The sequence below is a fragment of the Diplotaxodon limnothrissa genome, linkage group LG20 (assembly GCF_057381915.1).
Source record: "Diplotaxodon limnothrissa isolate DT_005_m linkage group LG20, D_limnothrissa_male_GT1.1, whole genome shotgun sequence".
Taxonomy (NCBI): domain Eukaryota; kingdom Metazoa; phylum Chordata; class Actinopteri; order Cichliformes; family Cichlidae; genus Diplotaxodon; species Diplotaxodon limnothrissa.
In genome coordinates this window covers 38,682,786-38,697,125 of record NC_140615.1, presented here as the reverse complement: position 1 = coordinate 38,697,125, position 14,340 = coordinate 38,682,786, and the positions used below count along the sequence as shown (strand labels likewise).

Genomic DNA, 14,340 nt, shown 5'->3' with positions numbered 1-14,340 from the left:
GACGGAATCTACCGCCTCGACGCTTCCATCACAAACAGGGTTAACGTAAAACGTTTATCCCGGCTCCACGGAGTGCCACGAGCTCGACAGCGCCTCCTGTGGAGCAAGAAGCTCAGACAGCGGGCCGCTCCTCGTGACTTCCTGAGCGCTTGTGAGCGCGCCTGCTGTCAGCGGGAACGAGCAGGGCAGAAAGTAGGAGGGTTTGCGCGCGGCCGTTGTGTTCGGATTGACTGCGCGCCCCCTCCCGGTGTAGCCGTTAGCTCGGTGTCCGGTCGATGTTTTAGCGGCGGAGCGTGGACTGGAAGTGGGATGATAGTGTTGTAAACGTCGAGCCAGGCTTCAGCGACCGAGAGAGGACCAGCAGCCGCTCCGCCCCCGGGACAGAACAGGTAAGAAGCCCGGGCTAGCCGCTGACGTTAGCCGCGCCGCCGTCCTTGGATTAGACTCGGGCTAACAACATGGATGCTGCTGCTCTCACGCCTGCAGATTATCCGCTTTAACCTCGAGCTGAGCCCCCGGCCGTGACCGGCCAGCTCCGGTTTAGGTGCCCGGTGTGAGGGGCTCGGGCGGACTCCCGGTCCTCGTTAGTGTTTGTTCAGATGTGACAGATCTAATCGAGGGGAGACGAACGGGATAAGTCCGGCTTTAGGGACGGGGGAGGGGTGTGGGTCCGTCGGTTCTGATCAGAGGTCGCCGCCGTGTGGAGCAGGTGGGGTTACAGGTCGTGGGGTGCAGGTGGGTACTGGCCAACACCGTGAGCTGCACCTGTCCCCTCAGCAGGGGCGTAACCACGGTTTTTAAAAGGGGGCATGCGGGATGATGTTCCTGATCCTCTCAGGGATATAACCGAGGATGTTTTTTGGCTCCCCCTGGTTACCATCAAGGTCAAATTAATTTTAACACCAGAGCTGTGTGCCCACTGGTGTTCTCCCCCTAAAGTTCCCTAAACTCACTCGTTTAGTTCAGGCTGATCCCAGAGGCTCAGTTAATAACAGGAAGTAAAACTGCTAGCAGGATGTGTTTTAGTTTTGGTTTATCAAGAAGATGAGACATCTCCAGGGTGATGTCACCACCAGCAGTGGTTGGTGATCAGTTATGAGCATATTATCACCTTATCCATCCTGGTGTTGTGGGTAGGGGGACGTGTCTGGCCTTAATGAGCTTTGAAATATAAATAATGGTGAAGCCTTACCTGTGCATGCTGTCAGACACCTGCGAGTATGAGCACAGCTGAACAAACAGCAGGACATCCAAAACCTAACAGGAAGATTCATGCCTGACCGTGTTTCCTTCACTCCTGAATCCCAGGACCTTTTACTGCTTCTTGGACTGTTACTGGGATCTTTGGGCCCTTGGTGAAGTTCACACCATTACCTTTAGGCAACAAGCAGAGCTGAAGATGCTCAGGTGTTCACTGGGAGTGAGTACGATGAGTCCATCAAAGGGACAGCTCAGAGTCTGAGAGGTGATGCTTAGATGGTGCAGAGGAGGGAAGGTGGATATATTGGACAAAGGATGATGAAGATGGAGCTGCCAGGCAGGAGGAGAAAAGGCAGGAGGTTCATGGATGTAGTGAAGGGTATGCGACAGAGGAGGATGCTGGGATCCGCTGTGAAACGAGGAGTCGTCGTGTCTATTACTGTGTTTCATCAGCAGGGACACAGATGGACTCTAATTGCTGCCTGGTCTCTGAGATATGATCTGCAGATCTGCCCGTCCCATTGGCCAGCTGCTGCGTGACCTCAGTCGGTGTGAGGCGTTTTCATCTGTTTATGTTTTAAATCTTTCATGACCTGCACACATCAGGGCTCCTAAAGTCAATTTTAACTGAGTCAGCTGGTCTCTGTTTGATGACTGATGATGACATCACTAGATCTGACACAAGTGGTCACGATGAGTCATGTGACTTTCATTCACATCGGATCACGTGATATCACAGCAGTTAGCGGTCAGCTGAGAGGAGCTGGATGTGGGGCTGTTATTGAATACCTGATAGGTGTGTTTAATATACTTTAGTGTGTAAGATGGATAAAAAGCATCGGAGCATCACATTTAAAAATAAAATTAACATATCTGTCAACGCTCATTGATAGCTGCCTCTTCTCCTGTGGTCCAGCCTGCGATCAGCTGTTCTGCAGCTTCCTGTCACGCAGTTTGAGCCACGAGGACCCTTAAAACCCTAAAATTATCCTCCAGCTGGCAAAAGATGCAAACTCAGCAGCCTGCTGAGTGCTTTAAGGTGATACTGTGCAAAGGAGGTAACACCTCGAATCTGATGAAACATCTGGTGACGCATAGCCAAAAACCCGAAGAGGAGAGTCCTGGCCCCTAGCCCTGCCAGTGTAGCAGAAATGATGAGGATGATGATGCAGCAGCAGCCGTTCTTCTCTGCGTGAGTAGCTTCATGTTGTTCGTGTGTAATTTACGTTGAGTAGGCTAACCACGTTATTACATTAATGCATGTAAGGTGAACTAGCAAACATCATCATAGCTACATGCGGCTGTCTTCTTGTTTGATAGAGTGATAGAGAAGGCTAACATTGTTATCTTTTTACAAAAAAACAGCTAAACATGAGAGGTTTTAGGACAAAGTTTGTGTTCTCCATTCTTTAAGCACCGGTTCCAACCAAAGGAGGTATGTTGTATCAACAGAAAAGGCTAACTTGGTTAACATGTTGCAGAAAAAAAGAGACTGCTAAAAATAAAAACATGAGAGGTTTTTGGACCAAGTTTGTTCTCCATTCTTTAAGCACCGGCACCGTTTCAAAAGTACCGGTTTGGATAAAACTAAACGATACCCATCCCTAGATAGGCTTCATGCTGTCAGAGAGAAAACCCACCAATCAGACAACCTTCTGTGAGCAGCACTCGGTGACAGTGGGAAGAAAGAACCCCCTTTTAAAAGAAAGAGCCAGGCTCAGGCAGGGGAAAGATGCTCGTTGTGCTGCTAGAAGGAAGGAAGTCAGATGCTGTGACGTTACGGAGTCACAGAGTCCTGACTGCTAAAAACCACAACTCAGGTTGTTTTAGCTCCCCACAAACACACCTGAGCTGTGCTTTTGAGGAGGTTTTTAAGATGAGTCACAGGGCACGGTATGAAGAGCTGCAGGTGGAAGCACAGGCGGAGTCTGGTTTGTTTTGTTTGAGAGAAGCTGTAAGTCACGTTTATGATCTGTAGGAATCACTTAAAACAGACTGTATGTGAAAGATGGACTTAGCAGCTGTGAGGTCAGCTGGTGTGAGCCCGCGATCTGAGCGTTTTCCCCGCTGCCATCTTTGGGGTTTTGAAATCGGGCGAGTGTTGCCACACGCTCATACAGTCATTGTCTAGCTCCGCCTCCCTGCATCCTCTGTTACTCTAACGGGCCATAACCAAACATCAGTCAGAAACCAGCGACTGAGACCAGAGACTCCTCAGGAAGGTATTCACTGAGCTCGGAGATCAAGCAGGGCTCTTTTTCTCACAGACTTCTATCCAATCAGAGCAGAGGAGACACCCCCTGCTGGACATCCGAGCCAATCCAAGTTTAAGATTCTCCAGCAAGCACGCAGCAGTTTCAACATTACTGGATCACAGGGGGATATGACCTCAAACTGTGTGGGTGTTTCTTTAATCTCATAAAAGTGCGGATGAGGTCAGAGGTCACATGCTGTGATTAAACATTCACCTTTACTGCAGCGTCCTGATGAGAGACGTGACACAGACACGGCACTGGTTTGACTCATGATTGCGTCAGGCCATCCTATCGCAGGCAGTCGTGTGATTGCAGGTCATCTGACTGCAGGTGAACCTTCACCTTCCCTCCTCCTCTGGCGTCGCTCGCCCTGCCTTAGATCAGTTGCTTCTCCCTCCCCGTCTCTGCTGCCTGAGTGCAGGAGACGCTGTGAGAGTTTCAGAGCTGTTGTGTTAATTGTGTTGAGGCGTTGTTCATCTGGAGTGCTTTTTGATTGGACGAGCAGATCAGTGTGATCTCAGCTGCTGTGTGTCATTCATCATGGCGTTTACAGGAAACGCATGAAAATCGCTGAAAATGTGAAGTTCAGTCAGTTTGTGTGTTTCATTGGAGTGTGCAGAAAGCTGCTCTGATGCTTCCTGTGTGCAGCTCACTGATGAAGCTTCTGACTGCATGCTGATTGGACGTTAGCTCTCAGGTTTTACTGCCCCATGTTCATTTTTATTTTTGTTTAAATATTAGTGAAATTTAATTAACAGTGTTTTATATTATTTCTTTAAATCATTTTATCTGAAAAGTGTTTTGAGTGTCTTGAAATTATCCCGTGCCCCCCTTTAGACTCACCCCTGTGTGCCTCCAGGTGAAACTCTTTGCTCTCTGCCGTGCGTGCTATGACATCATGGTCAGCTCGTATATGCTCGTACCTGATATTCACGTGCTGCTCAGCTGTGTTTCTACTCACTGATGTGGGAGAAACTGGCGCTTACGTGGATGAATTTGTGCAAATGAGAAAGCTGGAAGAGATTTCAGGCTCAGACGGCGAGAAGATGATGCTCTGTGGCTCGATCTGTAGGCGACACTCGCTGAACGAAGTGAACGCTCAGGCTCCCGACTCATGCAGCAGCTGTGTTTACTGAGTCAGCTGCAGCTGTCGATTACAGCCCTGTGTGTGTGTGAGCCAGTATGAATGAATTATACCGTCTGTTTGTCTTTGTGGTTTTCTTTACGAGGCCTCGTTTCACTGGTTTCACCCTCAGATGCGTCCCCCGAGGTGACGTTTATCCACCTCACCTGCGAGCTGAGCTCCATCACTGCGGTCGTCCTGCTCTGCTCATTATTTCAGCTCCTTTAAGAACCTACACATCCAGAATGATCTGGTAACTACACATCTGTAATCTGAGGACAACTGAGGACTGTCTGACACATCAGAGCGGTCTTTCTAGAAGCATACACCTGAGAGGTCAAAGCCCCGCCCTCCAGAGAGCGCCTCCTGCCTTCGTCTCCTTCACCCATCAGATGCTCTGATTGTGGTTTTCTTGGCTCATTTAGCAAATATCACAAATTTTCTTCAGAGCAAAATGTTATTTTCTTAATAAAAGAAAAGAAACTCTGATGTGCAGGTTGACTCACTGTAACGACTGAAGCCAGCGAGCTCTGTCTGTCAGGTAAAGCAGCTGCAGCACATTTATAGACCCACACAAATATCCGGTGCTGGCTTCATGACTTCACCTGGACTTCCTGCCTGCTTTGACCCTTTCACTGCTCATACTGAGGCTCTGACCTCTGGGTAGCTTTAGCTTTAGCAGCTCTGCCTCTGTTAGCGTCTTGAAAACCTCCGTGTTTGTTTGGGGGGCACCCAGTGCACATACGTGACACGGACCCGCCTGAAAACGCTGGGAATCAGCTGATCAGAGGTTTTCTTTCTAACTCTGTGTAAGTGCTGTGAAAACACAATCATGAAGTCGATACCACTGTTTAGAACAAAACAGGGACTGACATCACTTCCTGTTTAGTTGGGTTCATTTAGTACTCCAGTGACAAATTTGACTTCCTGGATTGTTTTGTTTTTGACATAAGATCATTACCATAAAACTGTTTTGCTCTTCAGAAGCATGCAGGTGGACTTTCCGTCCGCTAGTTTAGTTCATACGCGAGGTTCACTGGAGACGCTGGAATCGGTAAACTCGAGTATCTGGGGTGTAATTTGAAACTGAAATAAGAAAAACTGTGACAAACTACACCCTCATGATCATTATTCATAGGCCTGACCGTCTGTTACTGCCTATTATTATTCCGGTGGTGCTGCTGCCATTATCCATCCTCTGGCTCGCTCTTTACTCGTGTTCGTTAACCCGACACACGCTGCCAGTACAACACTGCTCAGGACCTCGTGTAAACTGAAGGCGCCTGTGAAGCTTTGATGGGTCACTTTGTGTTTGCAGATGAGTGTGCGACCTGTGTGAGGCATGGAGACGGTTAAACCTCACGATGTTGGATGTTTCTATGCTTAAATCCAGTTTAAACCTCCAACAAACTAAAACGCTGCTGTGCAAAGATCAGTTTTTACTCAGGTTTATCTTTGAAAATCAAACGGCATCTCCTTCCTTCCCTCAGTGTAAAACCAGCAGTTGCTTCATGGTGACACAGCATGAGAGTGTTCACTGTGCCGTGGGTCGTTCTCCTCTCAGCACTGTGCACAACTACAAACAGGCTTTCTCCTCGCATATTATTTTTTTTTTACAGCAATCCACGCGCGCGCGCGCGCACACACACACACACACACCGTGTGCTGTCACAGCGCTGCCTGTTTGTTCCTGCTTGTGGCCAGTTTAACTTTCAGATCACTGAACATGATCAAATCTAATTGGTTGCTCTGCTCAGATTATTATACACAAAGAAACCAACGTAGTCCTGCACGGGTTCCTCTCATTGGTTAATTCCAGTCAGCTGGCACTGTGCTATGATTGGTTATTCTGAGACTGTGTGGTGGGCGTGGCTTGGTGATGCATAGGGAGGCCATCTGGTGCCATAGAAAGTTAGAGAGTTTAATTTTACACGTGTTTGTTGTTGTTTTGATCCACTGCACAGGTGATGTTTACCTGTGGTTTGCTATGTGTGGGGCCTGTATGAGTCTGACAGCTGATAGCTGCAGGTACATTCATCCTGTCAGCAATGAAACATGAAATATTTTAGCTTATATTGTGTTAAAATATAGTTTTTCTAATTACTGGCATCGAGTGCTGAGAGATTTATTAGATCAGCGGTCATAAACGCGAGCCTGTCAGCTAACTGAATTCATGTTTTTACCCAAATTTGAGCCGCAGAAATGACTCAAGCACAACATGAATATTACATTCATAATAACATGCTCTACTCTTTTTTTTTTTTTCTGCTTTTTTCAACTCTAAATTTACAAATTCTTGGACATCAACAAACAAATTAGATTAAAGAGCTTGTTCATCCTGGTGGATTAACCATTGCAGACATATAAAAACATAATTTTGATAATTACTAATACTGTTAATTCAGACTAATAAATAGAATAATCCTTTACAGGGCTCGCAATATCGCTAGCCCGACGTCCCGGGGCTAGCGATTTTTTCAGTCGGGCTACCAAAATCTATCTCTGCCCTGCCCGTCGGGCTATTGTAGGAAGGAAAAATATATGTCAATGCTTTTGCATTCTTTCAGAAATGTAGCTGGGTAATTATGTCATTGGCATCGGTGAGCCACTGTCAATATGTGACATATTGAAGTCGCGTTTGAATTTGCGCTTGTTTTTTTTGCTTTCACTTTGCAATCGTGCGAACTGTGTATAGAGAGCGACAGCACTGATCTGTGAGTGATGATAATTTGTGCACCAATTCCTCTGACATCGTCTTATCAATCGTTAGCTTACTATGCAAACATGACAAGTGAAATCTCCCGCAGCTTAAACATGTGAGAGGTTGATCGCGCAGAGAATCGCTGAGCTTATGTGAGTGCGTGTGTAAAAGCAGCAGGATTTATATTTGACTACGATGACCTGGATGACTGAGACCCTTCACAGACAGATATATATTTTAGTTCTGCTGAGCCAAATAAGACAGGTCAGGGTGAAGAAGTGACAGCCAAAGTAAAGCTTACCACAAAACGGAGAAGTTATGACAAATCAGACTATAAGGCAAAAAGAAAGTGCAGCTTTATGGTTTCATGGACAAAAGAATTTCTGTGGCTGCAATATGACGAGCTAAATAACCAGGGCTGCACATAAGTGGTCCGCAGGTGCGCATTCGCTGTCAAAATAAAAAACACGCACAAGATAAGAAGTTGCAACGCGTGTTTGCGTACATAAGATTTTCAGGAGGCGGACAGACATTTGTTTAGAACTCTTAAAGATGTCGAAGAAGCTCCTTTAAGCAATTACTGTGATGTTCCTCCACCTCCACAGAAATGTCAGAAGGAGTCTGAACCACAAGAGAAGCACGTATACTCGGAAAAGTGGTTGCAGGAGGTGAGCTGGCTTCAAACAAATGATGAACGCACAGAGATGTGGTGCAGAATGTGCCGTGAAAATGTAATAAATGACAAATTAAAAAGGCATGAACATTTTTTTGTATCGAAAAAACATCGAACCGTGAATTTTGTGTATCGTTGCACCCCTAAAATAAATAAATATAAAAAAAAATAAATATATATATATATATATATATATATATATATATATATATATATATATTTATTTTATTTTTTTGTTTTGTTTTTTTTTGTTTTCACGGTTCGGTTCGATACTTTGGTGTCACGGTTTGATATTTTTTCGGTACAAAAAAAATGTTCATGCCTTTTTAATTTGTCATTTATTAAAATTATAAATATATATTTTAACTCAAAAGTACAGTTTTAAATTTAATGTTGCTGAAACAACAAAGGGATAAAAAAATAAATCTATCTGAGAAATCCCTCATCTTTGGAAAAGAGAGTTTATTACAGAGAAATGGCTCTTTCAAAATAAAAGCTCTACTATACTCTTCTTCTGGGCTATATTCTCAGCAGCATATTAAACATATCAGGTCCCCATAAGGAGAATCCTGTGCTAACGGCTGTCTAAATGACTCGGGTAAAGTTTGTAGCATGCTGCTTGTTGTTTTTGTCTGCTTCCACTTTGCACTAGGATGATGTTGGAGTAAATGTGCAGTCATATTCGTTGTGTTCCCACTAGTGCTGTCAGCGTTAATCTGAAATGACGTTAACGCCACAACACGGCAAATCTCCGTTAACGAGCTACCGCCGATCGCCCCGTGCGTGGGGCTGGACGGCCAACACGTTAACGAGCTAACTGCGCTAACACACTAGCTCCCACCCATGTAATTGAGCATTGCGTGGCACATCCAACATACTGTTTTACTTTAGTCCATAACGCGCTTACCTTCAGGGTCATACGTCACATGAAAACCAAAATAGTTCCAAAGGCCAGATCTGAATGAGGCTCAATTTGCCATGTTGCAAGGAGACCTTAACTTCTGTCTCGCTAGCTTGCGCTGCGCTCAGTGGATCTGCGCTCGACAGTGCAGCCTAGGCGGAGTAGTCGAACGCAGATCCACTGAGCGCTCAACACAGACAGCATCGTCAGAAGGAAAGCTGATAAAATAGATTACAAATGTTGTATTGTTCGATACATATGCGTACCGAACCGAAAGCACTGTATGAACGGTTCAATATCGATACGAGTATCGTTGCACCCCTAATAGATCTCATAATAATCTGACAATACTATAATATTGTCCATATTTACATCACCACAGTGAGATGACTTTAGTCTCATGAACAACATCAGCTGATTGTTATTTACTAACTAATCTTAAATGACTGTTCAGCACAGACATGAAGCCCAACAATCATGTTTACAGTCCCGTGGTCTCAGCCTCATCAAAGTGATGTCATGACAAAAATGAATGACCAACAAAACATTTTTCTCCTTCATTTCTGTCACACAAAGCTGTATGTAACGTGCCTCGCGGTTTGTATCATGGTTGCTAGGCAACCTGAACAGCGCGACGAAGGCCAGACCGTCCCGTTTCACAAGCCTCGCACTTCCGCACTTCTCGTACTCATAGCACGCACCGTGCGTAGTACGCGTACTTCAAGCGTGCAGTCTCTTAATTGGCACGCAGCCATGGTCACTCCATTAAACCAAGATGGCCGAGACCAAAATGCTAAAATTGCAGACCAATGGGTGACAACAGGGAGGCGGCCTCCATCGTTTATATACAGGCTGTGAACTGGCTGTATGTGCAGGAAGTTTGAAAATGTCAGTGCGGGGTCGCACGTGTGCAGGACACACCACTCTTTGCTTTTACTCTGGCGTTTACACTCAGGAGTGGAAGTGGACTGTTGTGGAGAGAGCAGCGCTGCATGCGTCAGGTGTGTGGTTACAGCTCATCAGAGAGGCGAGCTGTGTGGGCAGATGGTTTCCTGTATATTTAAGTCTACTCCGTCAGTCTGTGTTGAATTGGCTTACTGTGGTCTCTAAGCCTGCTAACCCCCTGCACACCTGCCTCCTCACAGCTCAGGTGTTCCTGCTCGGGACGGCCAGTGTGCAATCCTCTGCAGGAAGATGCACCGTTTCCCGCCTGTACTGTGGTCTCTTCGATTAGCATGAAGAAACACTGCAGGTGGATTTGTTTTCACGCACTGCCGGGTGAGCGCACCTGCTCGCATCTCTCCACTCTCACGTTCATTCAGTCAGGACTGCACCAGATTTAAAGATTCTCCTGTGGTGGAGTTATGAATGAGTTTTATCCCTTCGCTGACCGAAGGGGCCGTTCAGCAAATTAATAAAATGAATCTTCTGTGGGGATTTCACGCCCCCTGGTGGAGAGGTGGAGCATGGACGAAGCCGTGACGATCATTTCCTTATAACCTGTTAAAGAAAGCACTCGGCTCATCCTTCGTTCAGCCACTCTGACAACAGCGACTCCCTCGGCTACGAGTTTGAGGTCATAACTCAGAATTTTGCCGTCAGTATGAAAGCGTCATCTCTGTGGTAATGTCACCATCGTTTTTCTCAGGGGCGGAGCTTAGAAAGGCCCAGCTGAGAAGTGCTTATCTGGATCCAGGTATGTGTAGAGGACTAACCTGGACATTTGATGCACTGTCAGTACAGATTCAATGTTTCAGATCTTTGAGTCTAAGCAGCGCTGCAGGTGACGCACCTTTGCACTCGCGCACACCTGCTGCAGGTCACTGCAGCTCGTACGTGTCAGATTTGCTTTAAACACAATGAGCAAGTTCAGGACACGGATAGTAAACCTCTCTCCCCTCTGCTCCTGCCCGGCCGGCTCTCAGGTGAGCTTGGGTTACCTGACTTTAACCGTTTATTCCTTTCTCCTCTTAAAGCACGCAGCAGCGCGTTAGCGGATTAGTGGACGCGAGGAGGCGGCTCACAGACGGGAAGCAGGAAGTTGCTCGTCTCATATTAATCCAGGTTTTCCCTGGACCATCGCCGCCGTGTGACGGTCTGGTGAGCGTCTCAGTATCTGTGAAAGCAACAGCAGGAGGAAAGACGACCTGCGGGTGTAGACCGTCAGCTGATGTTTGCAAACAAATATTAAAATCAAAATCAGAACCAAACTACTCTGAATGAACTGCTTTCTTTGTCATATCGACCACACGTCACCACCGGGACTTACATTGTGACGCACGTCAGAAAAAGGCACAAATAAAATAAGCATCTAAATAAGAAAATATCGATGAATAAAAAGAATAAACACAGATTGGTGATGACACTGTAGTGGTTGTAGTGCAGGGTTGCGGTGTCTACCTGTGACCGTGGAAGATCAGCTGTCAGATATTTGAGCGGTGTCCTGATGGCAGCGGCTGATACGCTGTGCTGCCCGCCCTCCATAGAGCTGTCCCCGCCCTGCAGCCTGCAGTCAGCTCCCGGGTCTGAGCACCATGATGTCAGGGCTCTGCTCTGTAAGCAGACGGGTCCGATGGTGGTGTCGTCTGCAAATGTAACGACGGTGTTGGAGCTCTGTGCACAGGGTGCTCAGCAGGGGCTGGGCACACCTCCCCGGGGGGCACCCTGGGAGTGAGAGCTGTGTTTGACATGCCGTCACCTCTAACAGATCAAGTTAAAGCGGAGCTGTTTCACAGTCATCGGCCTGCTGAGGGTTGGATTGTCCTCCGCACAGCGCGGCCTGCGGGCCTCCACCCGACTCAGACTACAGCGTCCCCCCACAGCCAGCCTGGTCCTGTCACTTATATCTGCCAGCTCTTCACTTCATTCCTGTCCCAGAGTCCCATCAGTGCAACAGAACAAAAACTTGTAATAGCAAAACTGTAAATGCAAAATCCACATAGTCATAAATGATGGAGTACAGCGTGTTCAGTGTTCAGGTTAAACTGATCAGGCTGTCGGCTTCATCCTCAGCCTCACACTTGTTTTTGGAAGTTAAAGGGTGGCAGTCCCAGCTGACCGTCCCCTTGCTCTTATTCTGAAAGCTCAAACCCTGCTCAGCAGCTTCCTGTCCCCCAGACAGTGTAAACAGAGCTCTGATGACCCGATGCAGGTCATCGTCAGGTAATTTCAGGCTGTAAGAGTCCTGACTGAGTTCAGCTCCAGCTCGGGAACGAGTGCGACGGCTTCCCAGGTGCAGCGCAGGTGTGATCTGCTCTACCTGCAACCGCATCACCTCATTACCACGCTTTGTGTTCTCACAGAGATAAGGACACACTGAGGCTGCAGGTGAAAGGCTCGTATCCTCAAACTTGTTTCTGGGTTTACCTGACAGGTGTGAGGCTGAGTGAGCGAGCGAGCCCGTGAGAGAAGCACAGAGAGAGAGAGAGAGATCATGGATCACCAGAGACAGAGGAGTCTGTCCACATCAGGAGAATCGCTCTACGCCGTGCTCGGGGTCGACAAGAACGCCACCACAGAGGACATCAAGAAATGCTACAGGTGCGTGCGCACACACACACACAAGTGCAGCAGTTGGCCACTAGAGGGAGCCAGGGTCAAAGGTTATAGAGCATGTTGAAAGGATTGTCTGTGACTCCCCCTCCTCACATACGGGTCAGCTTGCAGGAGCTTTTCCTGCCACAGCTTCACCTTCCAAAGCCAAACAGCAGAGAGCAGATTCATCTTTAATGTTTTTCCTGTTTCTAACACAGCTGTGGAGGAAAGTCAGAAAATGACACCCGATTCATCCCGACACACAACATCGTTTAAACTCATTTCCTCCTTTTTCCTGTTCAGTCTCTGTTTTATATATTTTCTGAAAATGCACGTTTTAATTCATTCTTCTGTTTAATTTGAGTAAATAATAACCACGGGTTTCTCACTTTTCTGTGTCAGTTTCAAAAGAAAAAAAAGAAAACAGAAATAAAAATGTGTGTCAATAATCAGGGAAGCTGCGGAGATACAGAAGCAAGTGAAAGGTGTCCCACTTTAAAGTGAATAAGCAGCTCAGACTTTCGCTCCTTTGATTCTTTCTTTTTTTGTTGTTTTTAGGAAGCTGGCGCTGAAGTTTCACCCAGACAAAAACCCGGACAACCCCGAAGCAGCAGACAAGTTTAAGGAAATCAATAACGCCCACTCCATCCTGGTGGACGCCACCAAGAAGAACATCTACGACAAATACGGCTCCCTGGGGCTGTACGTGGCCGAGCAGTTCGGAGAGGAGAACGTCAACACCTACTTTGTTCTGTCCAGCTGGTGGGCCAAGGTGGGTCGGCGTCCACGACCGCAGGTCTCGCAGCGCGTTTGATAAGCAGGCGTGAAGCTTTCAGGCGCTGCTCTTGTCTTTAATGTGCATCCGGGTACGTTCCCTTCCTCGCACACAGGTCAGCCTGTAGAGACCAACACAAAGGTTTTAGCCGTCGCACACAAACTCTTCGGAAACACGTGAACCGATGCAAATGTGACTGCAGCATCGTCCCTCACACGCTTCCAGGTGTGTGCCCGTGCTCACATCACCACCCGAGCGTCTGCAGGGTACCTCTGGGACCGGGCCGCCTTTAAACGCCTCCAGCAGTAACTCTGAATGAGCCCAATCAAACTGTGATAGGTGAGAGTTATCAAAGTGTGGTGATGATGATAGTAAACTTTGACCTTTCCAAACACAGTCTGTGACACATGACAGGTCCGGACGGACACTTAGGAACATGATGAAGAGAAATACTCATCGCTTTCCTGTTAAACAGACGTCTGCCATCCCAAAGAAAGGAACGTGTCTGCAGGCAGGATGGTGAAAGTCTGATTTTATGACCTTAGTTTAGATCGAACTGGGCTTGAACCTCAAAAATGCCTCTGAGAGAAGCTCCAGGAGGGCTGAACCGAAGCTGCGGACCTCTGCAGGTCACCCTGAGCCCACAGAGGAAGCGTTTACCCCGAGCTCATGTAGCTCTGCGTCCTGTCAAGGTGTCGGGACATCACAGCACACTGAGTGCGGCTTGGAGGCCGGCAAGAGCTTCACATGGAAGAAGAGCTTTGTTTAAAACTGCAACATATTTAAATCATTTCTTCAGGAAGTCATCGGGATGCCTTTTAGAGTTCCCAAAGTTGTCAGCATGAACCTCCAGACGTTCCAACTTCATGGCATGGCCTTGATCATTTCCTCGTTTATATTCATTTGTTAAAGATCAGTTGTGCTAATATTACTTTGTGTAGAATATTAGAGGAATTAATGAAATCACTGACACGTTACATGAAGAGCAGTGGTCCTAATATTGATCCCTGTGGGACTCCATGAATGAGACTTGATGGCAGGATGCTGTGGCAGCCATGCTGGGTCAGTGTGCCTCACACCTCCTCCTCCATGCTTCCGTGAGAACCATTCATGTAGAGACCATCGTTCACCTTTTCTGCACAAAGACACGGCAGGTGGAACTAAAGATCACAGCTCTA

At 47.1% G+C, this 14,340-nt stretch overlaps 1 protein-coding gene across 1 annotated transcript in view; it reads left to right on the top strand.

The window, feature by feature from the left end:
• Positions 1-210: 210 nt before the first annotated feature.
• dnajc5ab (DnaJ (Hsp40) homolog, subfamily C, member 5ab) overlaps positions 211-14,340 on the top strand; it is a 19,520-nt gene continuing 5,390 nt past the window's right edge. Inside the window, exons 1-3 of the mRNA XM_085343837.1 lie at positions 211-389; positions 12,227-12,393; positions 12,946-13,159. Coding sequence (XP_085199963.1) covers positions 12,287-12,393; positions 12,946-13,159 — 321 coding nt within the window. The 5' untranslated portion in view covers positions 211-389; positions 12,227-12,286. The remainder of the gene's footprint in view (positions 390-12,226; positions 12,394-12,945; positions 13,160-14,340) is intronic.